At 32.7% G+C, this 20512-nt stretch overlaps 1 protein-coding gene across 1 annotated transcript in view; it reads left to right on the top strand.

Moving 5' to 3' along the window:
* NAALADL2 (N-acetylated alpha-linked acidic dipeptidase like 2) overlaps positions 1 to 20512 on the top strand; it is an 890763-nt gene that overhangs the window by 721340 nt on the left and 148911 nt on the right. The window contains exon 11 of the mRNA XM_033130693.1: positions 18269 to 18364. Within this exon, the coding sequence (XP_032986584.1) occupies positions 18269 to 18364 (96 nt within the window). The remainder of the gene's footprint in view (positions 1 to 18268; positions 18365 to 20512) is intronic.

Raw genomic sequence — 20512 nt, 5'->3', positions numbered from 1 at the left:
TATTTTCTCTCCCAGTGTTTCTACTTCATGCTTGCACAGACTTTGGCATACCCCTTGAATGCAAAATGAGACAATCCTTTAAGGGTTTTTATAGCAGTTGTGTGAAATTTGTCTTTTAAATATGTCTTTTAAATACAGGTTTATTTAATAATATTACAGGTTTTATAATGGATTGAATTCATGGAAACTCTAATGATCTTTTATTTTTCCATCATAGGTTAATAAATGTCTGTTCTATACAAATTGTAAATTACTTCCAGAGTGGCATCATATTAAAAATAACAAATATTAACATTTTGCCACTATGTCTAAGTTAGATATTGTTTATACCAGTGACTTTTATTATTTCTAAAATATTTACAAATCAAAACAAATGCTAACATGTACCACTCTCCCCTGACATCACCATAATACATACATACCGAAAGATAACCCTATTGACCTAAGCCCCATGGGATTTGTTTTCTCATGGTAGTGATGATGCTTGGTACTAAGTTATTTTTCTGTGTTGAGCCAGTTTACCTTTGGACAGCAGTGCATAGTTTCAAGCTTGCTAAGAAGGATAAAAATGAAGACTCACAAAGGAAATATTTTCAGTGACAAGCCTATTAGCCCATATGGGGATCAAACCATGGCTTTCCCCTCAGCCTCACAGTCCATCAGAGCTAGCAGATAGTAGGGAAAAAAAGTGTATAGTTTGGAACATTGTGAACAGTGAAAAGTGTGGAAAAAAAGTTTCAAGGATGTTCATATAACTAAAGACCTCTATTTCAAAATGAGAATGATTCCAGAATGCACCAGTAAAGGGTGCATGGGGAAAGATAATCATTAAATAAAGTTAAAATATGACATTAACTTTATTAAAGAAATGGAATTCATTTCTATGCTTACCTCTTTTATCTCTGTACTCTACATATATGTATAAGAGGTCTGACCATTAAGATCATGAACTTGTCACCCTGCGCTTACATTGGCAGCACTGTACAAACAGCTCGGTGAGGTTTCATAACCTTGGTATATCAGTGTCTTACAGCTGTGTTCGTGTTGATGTGTGGTGGTATATTGCTGAGTGGTGTTCATTATTGTTGTTGCGTGTTTTTGTGTCCTGTCACGAGAATGTCTGAGTTTGAATTAGAACAATGAACAAACATTAAATTCCTTGTTAAAGAGTGGAAGTGAAATCAGGGATATTGTAGTGCAAGTTTATGGGGATAATACCATGAAGATAATGACAGTGTACAAATGGATTAAACATTTTTTCTGAGGGGAGAGAATGCTTCACTGGTGAAGGAAGGTCAGGGCAGTCAGTAACAAGCAGAATTGATGAAAACATTGCACAAATTTGTCGAATTGTGCGTCAAAATCATTGGCTGACTGAGAAGCATAGCAGACCAAGTAAACATTGATAGAGAAACAGATAGGAAAGTATTAACTGAAAATCTTGGCATGAGAAACCTGTGTGCAAAAATGGTCCCAAGGAGCTCACTGATGAACAAAAGCAAAGGAGAGTGGAAGTTTGCCAAGACCTTTTGGAGAGGCAAGACGATGTTTCGGGTGGTGTTATCACTGGCGATGAAACATGGGTGTACCAATATGACCCTGAAACAAAGCGTCAAATGCACAATGGAAGTCAGACAATTCTCCATGACCAACAACGTTCTGTCAGTCCAAATCAAGCATCAAAAGGATGTTGCTAACCTTTTTTTATGATATCAGAGGGATTATTCATTATGAGTTTATACCAACTGGACAAACAGTTAACCAAGTTTTCTATTTGAAAGTGCTGAAAAGGCTGTGTGAATAAGTTAGACAAAAACGACCTGAATTTTTTGCCAACAGTTCATGGCTTTTGCAGCACAACAATGCACCACTTCACACAATACTGTCTGTGAGGGAGTTTTTAGCCAGTAAATAAATAACTGTACTGGAACATCCTCCCTAATCACCTGATCTGGCCCCCATTGACTTTGTTCTTCACCCAAAGATAAAGGAAATGTTGAAAGGAAGACATTTTGATGACATTCAGGACATCAAGGATAATACAATGACAGTTCTGAAGGCCATTCCAGAAAAAGAATTCCACAATTGCTTTGAAGGGTGGACTAGGCGCTGGCGTTGGTGCAGAGCTTCCCAAGGGGAGTACTTTGAAGGTGATGGTAGTGATATTCAGCAATGAAGTATGTAGCACTTTTTCTAGGATGCGTTCACGAACTTAATTGGCAGAACTTGTATGCGTGTTTGTTACTGGTAAATGATTCTTCCACTTGAAGGAATACTGTTAACAATAAGTACATTGCTAGAGTTTATGTTTCTACTATCTCAGCCTTTTTCTTTCTTCCTTTTTCTTTTTTTTTCCTCATTAAAGTGTGTGAACTTAGCAATGAACAAAAAATGAATAAAAGTGTAGATGCTGTATGGCACAGCTGAGAGAAAATTTATTTACACATTCCTTCACTCACCCACCTCCCTTTCCGCTGCAAGTGGTTAGCCATTTTGTGTTGTGAATGACTAGTTGTGATGGGCAGCTTAGAAAACTTACCTGGTGATGTGTAATGGCAGTATCATGACTGGAGTAAGTGTTGTTCCTGCAGTGCTGGCCTTAGAGTCCATCTCTAGATGTCCCACTAACTAGTTCTCTTTTTACTGGGCGAATTGTCACCTTCCTTATGCTACAGTTTCTTCCAATGTAAAAAAGAGAGATTTACCTATTTCCTAATTTCTTCTTGAGTTCTGAAATATATGCACAAAGATTAAGATAGGCAGCTGAAAAATGATTTCTAAAAATTGTTAATAAATTTACATTTGTTGAGATTTTACTGTCATCCCTTTCACATGTTAGGACATAACCATACATTATCATTATCCCATTTAATTTAAAATGAGAAAACAGAAGATCGTCTAATGAAAGCAGATTTTTGTCAGCTTTCCCTCTTTCTTAATAAATTAAAAAGTGAGAGTTGTTCTACAAACAATATAAAATCTGATTCCATGTCATTATGGAAGATGGATAATTATATGGATAAAGACTAAAATAATCATTGATGAACTGGATTACATATTTTGTACATTACCGAATACAACTATTTAAAGAAAATTATGTTTCTGCACTCGGGCTAACATAGGAAAAGAGCTTTATTTTGTCCAAAGTAATTTATGAGGACTTTCTATAAATATATTTTATCTTCACATTGTGTTGGTAATAGTTTGTATTATTGAACTGTAATCATAAAAACATTTTGACAATTTTAAAATAAAATATGACTTCTTTCATAGTTGTTACTGCTTTGTGTAACTAGTGTCTTTTCCAGCATACACTCATAAAAACTGTAAAAATAACACTTATTTTTCACTTTATAACCACACTGTGGCCAAGACATAATATATAAAATTGGTAAATATATATGGCTATAAGTTTCTATTGTACTTTTTAGAGTGAGTTTATATACGCAAACTATTTTGGAAAAAAAAAATCTTTCAAGTACTATATATAACCTATGATAAAATCATAGAATGTTAGAACTGAGATACCACTGAAACAATCTAATCAAACTTCCCCATTCCTTGTTTAAAACTTTAAAGATTTCTCCTGATTATCTTCAAAATAAAGTCCAAACCTCTTGCTGGTGTATTAAGATCCTGAACGACATCTCATTACTTTATTTCCTTGCCACTGGCCAAATTGAATATTTTAGTTCATTAACACCCAACTCAGAATATGCAGCTACAGAGCAAGGAGTTCTTTATCTGTCTGCTTTTTAGCATGCTTTTCCTTTTTCTTGAATTATGCTAACCTCCTTTCTTCCTGACTACATCTTATCATTCAGGATTAAATTTAAAAGTATTTTACTCAATATGCCTTCCCTGAATCCCTAGTCTGTCATTTGGGACTAGCATCTATGCATACCTCTGTTTTATCATTTACTTTATGTAAAGCTTATTTCTTCGCAAATGCATAAACAAACATGCACATATTTGTATAACATATGTACATGTAAATCTTCTGTTACTGTATACTCACACGTGTGCCTATGTCTTTCTCTCTAAATTGTGTGCTTAAGTAGATTTCATCTTCTCTTTATTTCTGTCTCCGCACACGAACATGCACATACACATATTTATATACATTTTTGTGTATTTATGTCTTTATGTTTCTCTTCTCTTGTTTGTCTGCCTCTCAGTGTCAATTGCTGTAGTCTTCTTTGTACATGGATGAGTAATAACATGTAGCAAAGTAAACAGTTGTTTAATTGTTACAGATGAGGGAGAAAGGATGGAAATATTTAAGACAACCACAGGGGTGGCTGTAATCGTTCACTCACACATCCTAAGCCCTTGTCTTCCTGCTTATTAGTCTTAACAATATATTATTATTATTTGCTATTTTGAGCTCTTAATCCTCAAATGATGCTTTAAAAAACTCTCTAAAATCGTCTAGATATTTTTGAGTAATAGAAAGGTCACTTTTTCCTCGCTTTTAAGTAATTTTTGATCATTTATAATTCTGATAAAGATTCAAAGATACGAAGTTTAAATAAAGATGTATTTATTAATGTATCTGAAGTCATAATAAGCACTGGAGATACAGTTTTATAAAATCCACTAATATAAAAATAGTAAATGTTAGCATTTATTGAGCACTTGCTATGTGCCGATTACCGTTCTGTTTTGCTTATTATGTTATCTCATTTAATTATACCAAATAACAACATATAACTATTAATATAAGTTTTATTAAAATATATCATTAGTAGATAAATATAATAGTAATACACAGTGATAATCTGAGTGTATTATATGAAGATTCCAATGATACACATAACAAACCGAGTGTCAGAGATCTAAAGTGTCTGTTTAAAGTCACCACAGTAAATATCAGAGTCAAAATTCAAATATGTAGATCCAAAATCCCTACTTAACCTAGTAGACCATCCCACCTATATTGAAAGATTGATGAGAATTACTTCTACTCTTCAGATTTGATTAGTCTATCAAATCACAATGGAATAACTTTATGATTGTAGAGTGTGACATGGTAATCTTGGTTAGAACTCTTCCCCAAAGGAAAGTAATAAATAACCGTACATGAAGTTAAATTTGAGCATCCAGTGTTCCTAAATATACCTTCTGAATGTGAAATTTGTTAAAGCACGAATATATATAACTTGAAAGAGATAGAGCCATTTCTAAAATGTTGTTCATAAATTAAAAAAATATATACAGTTTTTCTAGTTTCCCCTTTTTTTTCAGTTTGCATCACCCTTCAGTTGATTCATAAATCAGTTAATTAGCATTGAGTGACCTGAGGGCAGTGTGAAATTGGGTTCAAATTAAACAGAAAAGGAAGCAATTTGTATTAAGTTTGAAAGTTTAATGTTCAATCGAAGTTTAATCAGAAGTGACCCATTGTTTGAAAGGTAGAACATCAATGTCTTTTTAGTTTCACTGTCTTTAAATGAAGATGCAGGAAAATCGAGATAACTGATTATGCTCAAATGAAAATTAAGAAAAGATGATATCAGAAATCAGCTAAACCATATTTTTAATATTTTTAATTCACAAAGGAAGTTGTCTATTCTGTGCTGGAGGTTGGATAATTTTTTGAAGTGGAGCTTAGTATAGTTTTTAGAGACTTTTATGAAGAGACAAATATAACCATACATGTTTTATACACCGAGGCTCTTTTCTTTAATGCTTATTTATTCAATTAACTGGGACTTTTGCTTTAGTGAATTGCAGAATTAATAGGATGTCTTTATTGATTTCCAAATGAATAAATTGAATGAATGATTAAAATGAATGCATTTAGCTAAATGAAACCAGTGCCCCAAACTAAAGATATTCCAAAGTCATTTCCATTCCTTTAAAATAAATCTACCTGTGCACCCTGGAATATACAGGGAAATAAAGACTTTCATTTAGCTTTTAGTAAGTAGTAACAGGAAAAGAAATACAAAATTTGCCCATGGATATATGACTGTATTAATGTAAAGTTATTCATATATTGTTAAATGAAATATCAGTGGGATAGGCCAAGAGAAAGAAAATGGGGAGGAAAATTGAGGGCTTTAAACACCCATCATTTACAGAATTCTGCTCCTCTGCTTTCTCCACAATTTTACCTACATTAGGTTTAATATTTGACAAAAACAAAAAGATTTAAAAATAATAATCAGAGTAATACAATGGATGGTAAAATTTCAGATAGGTTAATGTTTCAGGTTTAATTCCCATAGGTGTTTTCGCCAAGATTATGAAACATGAGGTCATGACTATAAAGGAAGTCTCTCCCTATATAGCAAAAGGACTTGGAAGGACTACAACATCTCTCCCAGGATTTCAATAATGTACATGTTTCTTATTAACCTGATGTTTAGATTTGTTTGCCCTTAACTGTAAGACCTTTAAATACCTCATTTCTTTCACAGTTGATTAAATACAGCCCTGAGAAAAACACTGACTGTTCCACAGAAAGCTTTTCAGGAGGCTAACAGGCTCTGACTGCAAAGAAATGTCATTGCTAAATTGACTTGAGACCTAACCAGAAAGATAATGTTTTACTAAAGACCATATTAAAGTTTGGATTCCTCATTATTGAGAAAACATCTTTCCTTTCAAGATCTGAGAGTACCTGTTTGTTTATTTGTTTTTCTTTTTCTACCTTGCAAATTTATTTTTATAAATCCTGCATTCTCAGTGACATATTGAATGCTAACTGTGTTACCATCAATGCCATTGGGTAACCTACCCCCACAGGTCGCCCGTATGCACTGCTAGAGGTGAATCAGTTATAACTGAAATATGTTAGTACAGTTGGGAAAGAACTGCTGCTCTGAGCTCCATAAGTCTCTGTCCCTTGTCCATTGCAGCTCCTCCAGGATTCCAGCCCGACTGTGAAATAATTGATAATCACTTATTGGTGCATCTGATATTTAAGAGAATATCTATCTCCCAAAAGAAAGGAAGCAAGTTGAAAAGAAAAGAGCACTCAGCTAACCATTATTTAAATTTCATATGAAAATGGAGATAGCATCTCTATTGCCTAACTCAGTTAGTATAAAGATCCAACGTATTTTGGGGAGCTTTAGTTTCATATATTCTGTTCTAAAAACTAAAATATGATGAATAGTGCATGGATTTCAACTACTAAAGAAGAGATGAATTTCTAGACCAAGAGAAGTTCAGGGTAAGCAAAGATTTTAAATTACAATATTATATACAGTTGTGTATTTTGTTTATATATAAAAAGTATATGAGGTAAACGTGGATTTCATTTTTTCTCACCTGCAAAGATTCTCAAAAATGTATAAGTTAATACAATATTACAATTTATAAGCAGTATGCTATAGACAGTTTATTTTATAATGGTTAAGAGCACAGATACTTCATGGGTTCATTTCATAGCTTTACTGCTTGGGCAAGATACTTAAAACTATCTGTGTCTCAGTTTCTTTACCTATAAAGTGAGATAATAATATTACCTACTTCATATGTTTTTTAATGAGGATTATTTGAACGAATACCTGCAGTGTGCTTTATTAGCATTAGATATTATTCATAATACATAAAACATTTTTTCAATATATATTACAGAACACAGGGATTGATATAATTCCTGTACTTTAGGGTATAACCTTCTATAGATATTTACTTTGGAGAAAATCTATATATGGATATGCTTTTACTTATCAGTGATTCTCAAGGGGAGTGTAATATTATACCCACACAGAGTAGGCATGCCAGAATCTCTGAAAGAGTCTTAAAATATTTAATATTTATTTTAAGTTGTACTTGGTTTAGATATGTTTAGGAACTCTGGCTTAAATTATAAAACATATGTTATAAGCATATTATATTTAAGTGTTGGGATTGTTATGACCTTCTGCTAAGTAGTATTTAGCATCTATATTAAAAATTCTGTTGCACCTCCTACCAATCAGAAAATCTGTATTATCTTGAGATTTTGCTGTGTAGTTATTACTTCTGTAGAAAAGTGTTTCAGGTAAGTAATTTAATTATTTTTATTATTTCGAAGTCGTGAATGTGCCTACTAACCTTCTGAGGCTGTGTATTGTTGCAGTACAGTCACACATGACTTAACAACAGGGATATGTTCTGAGAAATATGCCAATAGGCAATTCCACTCTGTGAACATCATAGAGTGCACTTAAGCAAACTCAGGCGGATAGCCCATTACATTACCTAAGCTACGTGGTATAGCCTACTGCTCCTAGGCTACAAGTCTGTACAGCATGTTACTGTACAAATCGATACCAGATGAAATCAAGCTCAAGAGAAAATGATGCAATTGAGAGATGAGGGAAACAGGTGATGTATGAGGCCGCTGCCAGCTTATCATGGCATACTGTTTTACAGCAAACTTTTTTTTGTAAGTAGAAAGAGTATGCTCTAAAACAATAATAAAATGTATAGTAAACACATTGCTAGCAACATAGTTGTTCATTGTCATTGTAAAATAGTATGTACTGTATATCTAATTGTATGTGCTATACTGTTTCATGACTGGCAGCTCAGTAAGTTTGTTCACACCGGCATCACCACAAACACACAAACAATACATTTGCTATGATGTTGGGACAGCTATGACGTCACTAGGAGATAGGAATTTTATAGTTCCATTATAATGTTATGGGACCACCATCATATACCTGGTCCATCCATCCTTGAATGAAACCTTATGTGGCACATGACTGTAATAGAATTGTATAATTGGATATAGTGTTGTAAATGTAAGCATAGGGGTAAGATTCAGCTGACCAAAACTGAAATTTCAGCTCTGACACAAGGTATGCAACCATGCAAAACTTGAATACAGTGAAACAATCAATCTTTTTATCTCTAAAACTGGAACAATGAAAGAATCTAAAGGATTTAGTCAATGTTTTTCAGATGTTAAATTTTTTGAGGACAAATAACATGAAACATAAAATAAAAATGCTAAGACTGACCTAGAGTGCCAACTTTAAATTGACCATGTAAGTAAGTTAAGACAAAACAAATAAAAAACAAAAACTGCTATTTCAACTCATTTCATAAAATAAAACATTTTAATATTAAAAGACAGTTGAAAGAACACAATTTTATACAAAAGTACAGCTCTTTAATTGGAATTAGTTAATTTTATGAAAAATGTTAACTTTCTGCAATATTATTTGTTTCATTTTGTTGTGGGCTAGACTACAGCACCACTTTATGGACTGACTTTTAAAGATCAAGAGATTAAATGAGAGTGAGTGAGTCATATGCTTAGATTAAAACACTGCAAATGAGTAAATGTGTTTCCTTAGGTAAATTTCTTCATCCTTCTGATCTTCAATTTCCTTCATCTGCACATCAAGGATAATAATACCTTTGTGACATATTTGCTATATGGATTAACAGTTCTGGACATTATTGTAAAAGTTTTATATATATTAATTTATTAAATCCTTACAATGATTTTATGAGTGGTAAAATTATTGTACTAATTTTGCAAATGAGAAAGCTGAGGCACAGGAATTTAGGTAACTAGCCAGATACCAAGTATTTAATAAATATTGTTAAACGTTCAATAATATTTATAAATCTTATGTATTTATTATATATAGATATTATAAAATTCATTATCATTATTTGTTATAGACAAATATGTATTGTATATTTATTGTATAAATAGTATATCTTTCTATATAATATAAATGCATTTCTGTTTTAATATAAGTAATATTGCATGTTCAAATATATAAACATTCAATTAATATTGGTATTTTAAAATTAACTATTATTGTATTTATTTAATGTTTATACATTTATTATATTTACTTATGTTATTTAATAAGAACATTACTATAATTGTTAAAGCACCTAGTAGCAATCTGTTTTTATTATCTATATTTATTTACATTATCCTGAATGGAAACATGAGGTTTCTTGAGCAGAGATCAAAGTTATTATTTACAGTAATAACCTCATTTGTTCCCTACATTCATTTTCTTCTACTTATGGTGTGAGGCAGTAAGATCCAGGCAGGCAGACCTGTATGCAGTAACAAAGTACAGGAATCCTGAAAATAGGAATCTGAGAGTTTATACACCCATCGGTCCCCTCCCCTTCTAAGAAAGGGGAGAAACACAATTTCCCTAAGGTAAACAAGTTCTCCTTGGAAACAGAAGGGGAAGGTCTGGGATTCTTATCCTTTGGATTTCAGTGGTTATATATGTTATGTAATGTGCTGAATGCAGTATAATGTTATGTTTCCAGGGTTATGGGTTTTATGCCTCTTTCAAATAAACACATACCTCCAGAGAGATAAATCTCTCCAGGTTTCTATAACTATATATTCAGTCATTATATAACTTCAAAGGTGATATTTAATACAAATTTGCTCAGAAAATCCTAACCATGCAGAAATATTCACTTCCTGACGGTATAGTACATAGTAGACATTCAGTAAATGATACCTATACAAATCATTATTATTGAACTCGCAACGCAAGATAGACTTTGTTTAATTTTTTTAATATTCCTCCTGCATACCAAAGCTTTCAGCTTTTATGTTCATTTGCAGTTTCAGGAGAATTAAACATGAGAATATTATGTATAATGCATTCATTTTATAAATCCTTGAATTTTTTTGATATTATTAGTAATTAACACTTGTTAAATTTATAAAATGTTATTCTTTGAGATTATCTATATTTACTTTCCTTTCCTGTGGATACTAAGAAGGACTTCATTGATTTCATTAATAAAAGCCTCATATATATAATACTCACTTAGCTTAATTTGGAAAAGTATAGAGACCAGAAATGGAACCGAAAGAATTTGTCTATGGCTCTGTTTACTCAACAACTACCTCAAAACAAGTCATCAATCAGTGATTTACGTGCAAATCTTTATCATGGATTTTTAAACCATAAAACAATCCTTATTGTATTCAGTTTAGTTTCACAAGCTTGAACACTTATTATTTTTGTCTTGCTATTTTGATCATGTCTTGTGTGTTATCTAGGACTGACTGCCAGTCTCTCTTGATCTGAGCATTTGAGATGCAGGGTTATGAAATGTCAGTAGCAGCAGAGTAGAGATGAAGATCTGAATTCTCATCCAGGTTATACAACTTACCAGCAGAATCTAGTCATTTAATGTCTCTGAATCTTCGTCTATTCATCCATAAAGCGAGGGTAATAATAACACCACTTTATTGGTCTTAAATAGTCATGGATGTTCTAAAGTAATGTATGTTAGTTCTAAAGCAATATAGAAAACTTTAAAACATTGAATAAATTTGTAAAGGAACTTACCAAAACTCACAATAAAAAACGGACAAGAAAAATCTCTATGGAATGATAATAATGTCCCTTATCTAGGAAGATTGTTTTCCTTTAAGGTATAATTTATACACAATAAAATACACAAATCTTAAGATAAATAGGTTTTGACAATTGAATACCAATGTAAATACTTTCCCAAACTAGAAAACACCTCTAATTTGTAGCTAATCCACAACTACTTAATTAGAACAGCTTTGTGTGTGCATGTGTGTGTGCGTGTACACGCGCCTCAAGTAAATGTTCTTTTACAAATGGAAAATCCTTCAATTGTATAGTTAATTTTTAAAAAGGGAAGCAAGAATCAAGTCTGAATTGTAATTGAAATCTTGATGCCTGTTGTTCGAAACAACCTTTCTAGGCTATAGTATAGAATACCCTTTGGAGACATGGGGATTGCTTAGTATTGAATGATGGACTCCCAGAAATATGTCCCCGGGAACTTGTAATTGTGACCAGATGTGGGAAAAGGGTCTGTGCAGCTGTAATTAAAGTATGCATTTGACATAAAACGATCCTGGAATACCTGGGTGGATCCTAAATTTAATAACTATCTCAACAACAGAAGACACGGAAGACGAGGGCATGCAAAAACAGAGGCAGAGATATGAGTCATGTAGCACAATCCAGAAATGCTTGGAGCCACCAGAAGTTGGACGAAGCGAGGAATAAGTCTCCCTTCGAGTCTCAGGGAATAAACACTGGGTGCACAACTATGTAGCGAAGGCATGTGCAGAATGTTTTGGACTAGTTCAATGCCCACGAAACCTACATAAACTACATATTTTAAACTTGACTGAGTTATGATCCATTTATTTTCCCCAAATTTTCCTGTATTTTTAAATTATTTTTGTTTTAAATCTTCTGGATGCTTTCTCTCACATTACCACTGTATCTATTACCAGTCATATCTAACACGCAAATAAACTTCTCCTTGATTCTTTCATTTTTTAGCAAGCGTTTAGTTTTTCTAACTTTTCATCATAATCTTGATCTCTAGACAGAATAATATAGTTCGTAACTGACATTTCACTTCCCCTCACACGTACCCCTTAACTGATTGCATTCTGTCTCTTGTGCTCACGAATCCACATAGACCCCTCTGACAAAAAGATACCAGGAATCTCTGAAATACTATTTCCAATGGGTAGTTTCCATTTTAGTGTGTTTCTTTACATCTTTTGAAGCATGTAATACTCATTCCCAGATATTCTCTACCTTTTTGACTCCCATGAAACCACACTCACATGGTTCTCTTTACGTTTCTCTGATGCTCCCATCTATAATGTCTTCATGGGTTTTGTTTCAATACTTCTACTCCTTAAATAGCAGTGCCATTTAGAGAGCTTCCTGTCCCTCTGAGAGCTGTATTACCTACAATACACTTCTAAGTCTACATATGGTCCCCTTCACATTTTACCTCCCATCCACATGCTTCTCAAATTATGGTTATACCTCCAGCCCAGAATTAGGTCTTCAACCTAATCAGTCTTAAACAATATAGTCACTCATCTTCTGGAAAACTTCATGCAAATGTCCCACAAACACCTCACCTCAAATGTTTAAAGATTAATTTATTTTCTGTTCTAAACCTTCATGAGTTTCTACATTTTCTAAGTTAATGAAATGTGTATCCACTCAGTTTATCAAATCTAGAAATAGTTGCAATCTTGACTCCTTTTTAAGACTTTCACATCCAATTAATTATTAATGTTGTCTCAAACAGTTATCAAACTCATCTCCTATCTACTTTTTTCCCAAAAAAATAAGACCTAGTCGGACAATCAGCTCTAATGCGTCTTTTGGAGCAAAAATTAATATAAGAACCAGTCTTATTTTACTATTATATAAGACCAGATATAATATAATGTAATTAATATAATATAATATAATACCGGGTCTTATATTAATTTTTGCTCCAAAAGACGCGTTAGAGCTGATTGTCCAGCTAGGTCTTATTTTCAGGAAAACAAGGATTTCTACTACCACAGTACTGGTTTAATCTCTCACTCTTTCTTACTGTATTATTGCAATAGCCTTCTGTCTAAACATTCTGTTTCTCATGATGTCTCTTTTAAATTTATCCCCGCATATGTGTCAGTGTGTGCTATCCTAATACATACTGGAAAGTATCACTTGCTCTATTCAAAACCCCCCAAGGTCTTCCTGTCATCTACAACAGTGGTTTTCAAACTTTGTTTTAACAGTTGTAGATTTTAAAAGAGAAATAACACGTAGAATTTGGTGTACAAATACATATTTCTAGCAATGTAAATTGTAAAACTACAGCTCTTGGTTACACAGGAAAGCAATTCCCAGCAAGTGTGATAAAAATCAAACACCATCCAGTATTAGTGTAGTCCTTTCCTCCTTACTGAGCACTTTTACGTGTTTTGTTTCTTTGCTTGATCCTGACATGAACTCTCTGAAGTGAGAAGGATGTTGATATTTGTACTTCAACTTTATGGATGATGATACTAAGACAGAGAGATGAATGACCTCCTCAAGGTTGTCTGGCAATTTTAGACCATTTTAATAACAAAATGATCCCAAGTCTTAAAAGGTTCAGGACATAATGAGAAAAACAGAAATATAACAAAAATGTTGTCTAATAAATTATGACCCAAAGTAAATATAAAGTGATACAGAAACATTGACAAGATAACAATAAACTAATGAGTTGTTGAGGGTAAAGGAAAGTAATTATAGAAAGAAGACTGGTAAACAGATAGAGGAAGAACATTCCAGGCAGCAGACAAAATGGCAAAAATAAAGGGACAGAGATAGTAAAAGTATGTACAGATTCAGAGTTTAGTGAATAGCCTTCTATGACATAAGCAGAAGCTAGATGGAAATGGTTTAAATGACTTTATGAGAAAGAAATAACTGTTTAAAGGTGAAAGAGGTAAGATAGGTTAGGACTTGTTTGTGAAATGCCATACTAAGGAGGTTGGACTTTGGTCTATAGACAGTAGGAGCAACTGGGTGAAGGTAATAAGTAACTGGACTAGGGCAATGGATAAGAACTTGTAGAGAATTGCCTAAATATATAAATTAGAAGGAAATTGGCTAATACAGTTCTGTGGGACTAAAGATGAGAGACATTGGAGTCAAGAATGGCCTAAGATTCCACATTTGGGCAAAATATAGGTATTATGTTATTATCCAAGTTAAGAAATGAAGGTAACAAGGGGGACATATGATCAAGATTTGGAATAAAAGTTGATGTATCTGGAGGATCTCATAGATAAACAGAAATGATGAACAAAAAATATGGATCAAGGCTAGAAATAATTATTTGGGAGCAATCAATCTGAAGTTGATACTTAAGGCCAGAATAGTAGATAAAACCACATAGATAGCCTATGACTAGGAGAAAAAATGAGGATAGGCCATCTAGAAACTATAGGAAGCTTCAAAAAGGAAAAGAACAACCAGTTACAGGTAGAGAATAATATATAAATGGAGAAGCAGCTGAGTGAAATCATGGATATTAGGCAAAAGAACTTGAAAGAAGGAAGGTATGCTAAATACTGTTAAATTTTACATGAAACACAAGTAAACTAGGTACCAGGGAGACAAACTGAATTTTTGACTAGATCCTAAATAGACTTTTCTTATCAGTATGTCTTCTATAATAGTCTAACTGTGATCTCCAACTGGCAGACAAACAGTATTATTTTTAATATCTTAATTTACTCAAGGAGACTTGGTTTCAATCTATCAATGAATTGTTCTACACCAAAGCACTTTCAATATGGTTAATGGTGCTTTACTTCCTGTCCTTCAGCTGCAGAGCGGAGCTGTTATTCAGCAGCCATCACTCAGAGTAATGTAATAGCAGTAGAAACGTTTACAAAGCATATGTCCTTCTTTTTAATCTTTTCATTATTTTAAAGTCAGGATATATAAATACCTGTTTATGAATTATGATGATTATATTTATGTATATATGAAAAAGAATGGTAGTGTATTAATAATGTTTGATATATTATGTGTCTAAACCCCATTAGATTAAGCTCCCTGAGATTAAGGACCATGTTGCAATTAGGGCATGCAACACCTAGCATTTGGTAATTGTTAAATGGGTATTTTTTAAGTGATAAAATAAACAAGGTACTAGAAACAAAGAACGACATGGCAAGAGAGAGCTGAAGGAATAAGAGAAAGAAGGGGATTACATTGGAGAATAAGGTGCATATGGATAATTTAATATGTTCTGCTACTGAATAATTGAAAGTTCAATAAAAACCTCATTAATTATAACTTCCAATTTATGTTCTTATGTGATCACTAGATTGGTGCAAAAGTAATTGCAGTATGTACAATTTTTAGCTTTTTAAACCGCAATTACTTTTGCACCAACCTAATAATTTGAGGCTGGCTGACATTTTACCTTTGCACTATTTGTGAAGTTTTGATTTGCTAAGTAAACCGGTAAGATGAAATTATCCAAGGAGTTTGTTTCAAACTATTTGTGATGCAAACGTTTTAAGAACTTTAAGCTTCATTATTAACTAGAAATGAGCACCACAAATTATCCATGTCATATTTTACCTAAAGTTGATTCAAAGATATTTCCATTTGGAAAAATAAACCAATCGAAATGCAACCTGTGCACTGTTTCTGGTAGGATCATAAATAAAGTTTTTGGATTTCCTTTAGTTCAGCATCCTACGGTAATCACCATCCTGTCACTACCACCCTAACCATCATCATTATGATACTTACAGTTTTTAACAACACCATCAATGCCATTACCATTGTGTCTCCTTTGCGGCAGACATTGGACAGCTCACAACATGTCTGTGAATTATGTTGTTCTCCAAATTTCTTAGATCTGGTAACTAATCCTCTGGAGATTAAGATGCTGAAGATGACACAATTATTAAGTGGCAAGACCAAAATTTTAACCTGTTTCTATGTTGACTGTCCAAAATACTTCCAAAAAGCCCTGTTGCTAAACAAAATTAAGTTTTATTTAAAGACCTATTGCAGTAAGGAAGAATACCACCTAGACTGAGTGAGTTAGTTTACTAGGCTTCCATAACAAAGCACACAGATTGAGAGATTTATGCAACGGAAATTTATTGTCTGGATGGTTCAAGGTGTTATCAAGGTCGGTTCCCTTTGAGGGCTATGCCAGGGCATCTGTTTCAATCTTCTTGACTAGCTTTTATGGTAAGTCTTACAAAGTGAAGTACTGGTTTGGGCTGGGCAGAGTTTCTAACAAATTAGTTTAGATTGCCAGACAAAATGAGGAGAGGAACATAACACAAGTTTTGGTAAATAAGCTGTTAACCTTGATAGGTCAGCTGTTTGGTTGATTTATAGTCTTATCATCCAAAAGTGGGTGCATGCCAGAGCATACAGCTGGACCAAACAACTGAATTATTTTTGTTTGATTGCCGTATTGCTCAAAATAGGGGGTGAAGAGTAGGCCTGATCACAGAATTGTTTAATATAGAGGGAATTGCAATTATGTTGGTTTCAGTTCTGATCTGTTTGACTCAGAATCTATCAACTACATCATCTTACTTTCTTTTCCACCATCAATGTATCCCAAAATACTCTGTTCTGCTGTTGGATTGCTCTAATAAATAGTTCTGATAAAATTCAGCTTAAATCTGTTACCCTAGTGTGGTCATTGTTGTGTAGACTGGGTTGAGTCTTTTCCATGTTATCTTTCAGAAAGATTATATATCTATGTATCTATGTATGTTTGCATGTATGTATGTATGTATGTATGTATCTGTCCATTAATCATCTACATACATTCATATACCTATTTCAAGTTTTCTATTTTCTAGACAAATCATCCTAGTTACTTCAGGTTTTCAAGTAAAAGCTATACTTGTGTGGTAAATAATAATCATTTCACAGAATGCTAATAATGCTGATACTTACAGAGTATTGTTTTAGATCATGTCTTAGTCTATTCGGGCTGCTATAACAAAATATCACAGACTGAGTATTTTATAAAAAACAGAAATTTATATCTCACAGTTCTGAAGGCTGGAAGTCCAAGATCCAGGTGCCAGCACGGTCAGGTGAGGGCCGTCTTCCAAGTTGCAGACTTCTTGTTGTATCCTCACATGGAGGAAGCGGGTAGGAAGCTTTGTGGGGCCTCTTTTATAGGGGGCACTAATGAATCCATGAGGATGAAGTGCTCATGACCTAATCACCTTCTCTTAAAGGCTCATCTCCTAATGCCAATCATTGGAGATTAGGATTTCAACATATGAATTGGGGGTGGGGTGATATAAATATTCAGACCACTGCAGATAAAAATATTATTAGCATCCCATGTCTTCTTGCATCCTGAAATTTGTCTACACTTGCCAGTACAAAATGCCTAATTCCAGTATCTTTCATTTCAACCATCCTAACTAAGATTTTGATGTAACATGTTACCTTTGTATTAGTAGCATGAAAAGACATGATACTCTCCTAGCCAAAATATATCTTACTATTGTTTTGAAGTGAGTTTTGAAATATTTAAAGTACCATATACATTTAGCCTAGGCTTTTCTAGTCGGCAATCATGTTTACTTAAAGCATTCCATTCTACTCGCCTTAAAACATGGATTTTGGCATATAAAGTAGAGAAGAGGTTTCAGATATGGGTTTTATAGTCAAGGTATCTTACTCTACGTGTAAGTAATCATTAAAAAAATGGTAGGGGATCAAAGAATTATCTCTTCTAAGTAAGAAAACATTATTTTATAAATATTACAAATGTCAAGAGTTATAGAATTCTACTCAATTTAATTTATAATTATAAAGTAATTGATAATTAGATAAGTATAATGAAGTCCAACAATCATTGGAAACCTTAAAGCAATTTAGAGTTCTTTTTAATTTTTAAAGAAAATCCAATAAGCACTTGAAAGACAAAATCAATGAAGAGTTTTAAGTGTTTCTATTCTGATTTTCCACAGGGTCCAAGTTTTCTCTCTGAGGCTCTTTTCCCTAACCATGCAATGAAAATTGAAGAAATGGATCCCTTTTTCAGCCTTCATGAAACCATTACCAAGGTAGGAGAGGAATTCATTCATGAGTGTGGGGAAAGTTGTGTTCCCTTTTGTTGGTAGATGGAGGAAAGTAAAGTAACCAATTGAGGGAAATCTATATATGTTTATTTGTAGACTATACTAGAAAGGATTTTAAGTACTCCTATTATTTTACTGAGCAGTAAAGATGATAAGCAATGCAATCAAGATCACATACCAGTAACTGAAGATCCGTATACAAAGTCGGATATAACAACCAGCTTTTTTATCTTAATCTGAAAGTAGATTTGCAGTATGTTCTCAAGCATAGCCCTTCATTTTTGATTAAGGGCAATACAAAATGAGTCTTTGAATTTCTGTATCTTCAAAGTTTTATTTCAGTATTTAAGTCACTTGGTTGTTTGAGTTAAAAAAAAAAGCTCCTTTGTTTAATAAAAAATGTGACTGCATGCATAATAGATATTATTACTCTATGATTGTCATGCATATTTTTACTGTGTATCATTAGCTATAAGTTTATCATATGGAGGATATTAAATTCTGCAATACAGAGCAAATAAACTTAATGCCTGATGTCATATGAATTTTTACATTTACCAACTGTTTGTTTAACCTTACATTTATCAAATATTTGTTTAACCTGTCATAACCTGCCTTTTCAGGATAAAGTTTGTAGAGAAAATTAGCATTTCAGAACATTTAAAATAATCTATATTTATAAATGCTTACTTGAAATATTGAATCATTGTTAAATCTTAGAGAAATTTTACAAGGCTGGTTTTCTTCTTTAGACACAGGAAATGTAGTATAAGGAACTGAACTCAAAGAATGGCAATAGAATGAACTCAAAAGACAAAGACTAGAATCCCAGGTCTATCCCTGACATTTAAGAGCTGTGTGGCTTTTTTCTGAACTTTTGAAATAAGAAGAGTTTGGACCCATTTTACTTAAAATCCCTTAAGCTCAAAATAGCTAAATCTTAACAACATTTATAACATTTTACTTTCTAATCTATTCCAGCTTCTTGATTTAGTTTTCAATAGCTCCATCGTTTGATTTTCTTTTATTATTTGGATGTAGCAAGATAGAAGTGACTCTGGAAAATAACTCCTTGGTGTTCAAAATTTCAGTGGCATTTCTAATACTTGAAGAGATGATAGAGTGCTAGATAGATAGATAGGTAGATCTATATATCTATTTGAATGAATACATATATCTATATACATTTGGATAAATGTGTCTATATATAGGCTATATATATACATATAATATATATATGTATATATATTATTATCCATAAATGGATATCTTTATATATATCCATTGGATATATATATGTAGCTAGAGATACCATTATATATATAAGTAGGTCTGAAAATAAGACCTACCCGGACCATCAGCTCTACTGTGTCTTTTGGAGCAAAAATTAATATAAGACCCGATATTATTATATTATATTATATTATATTATATTATATTATATTATACCAGGTCTTAATATTATATTAAAATAAGACTGGGTCTTATATTAATTTTTGCTCCAAAAAATGCATTAGAGCTGATGGTCCGGCTAGGTCTTATTTTCTGGGAAACACGGTATATAATATATAGTTATATATATATATATATATATATATATATATATATATGTATATATGTGTGTGTGTGTGTGTATATGTATAATATATATTAAGTGGGTGTTGGAAGAATTCTATGTTTATGGAAAAATAAAACCTACTTAAAAGCAGGAGCAAGAGTTCAGTGACATTTTTTATGACCACTTATAATTATCCAAGGTCGATTCTGTTATCCCAGTAATCGTTTTACCTTTGCTCACCACTCATGTTGCAGACAAAGGCCAAGGGAAAATATTGCGCTTCAGAGTTTAATCTTATTTCACCAAAAGTAAAACTTTTGGAACCATAAAATTAGATATTTAATAGATACAGTGTTTTAAAGTCAAATTTTCTTTGATCAAGAACAAAATAAACGTGTAAACATAGAGGGGTTGAATAGAGTATATATTAAGAAATATGGAGCATGAATTTCAGTTCTATCTTGACTACCAACTTGTTTTATTATTTAGTATAAATTAATTTCATTTTCTACAACAAAAAGGAGTATACTCATAATGGCTTTCCTTACCAAGATTCTGTGAGATTGAAAAGATAA

Source organism: Rhinolophus ferrumequinum, chromosome 2 (genome assembly GCF_004115265.2).
Source record: "Rhinolophus ferrumequinum isolate MPI-CBG mRhiFer1 chromosome 2, mRhiFer1_v1.p, whole genome shotgun sequence".
In the NCBI taxonomy this organism is placed as follows: Eukaryota; Metazoa; Chordata; class Mammalia; order Chiroptera; family Rhinolophidae; genus Rhinolophus; species Rhinolophus ferrumequinum.
This window is presented reverse-complemented; position numbering and strand designations above follow the sequence as displayed.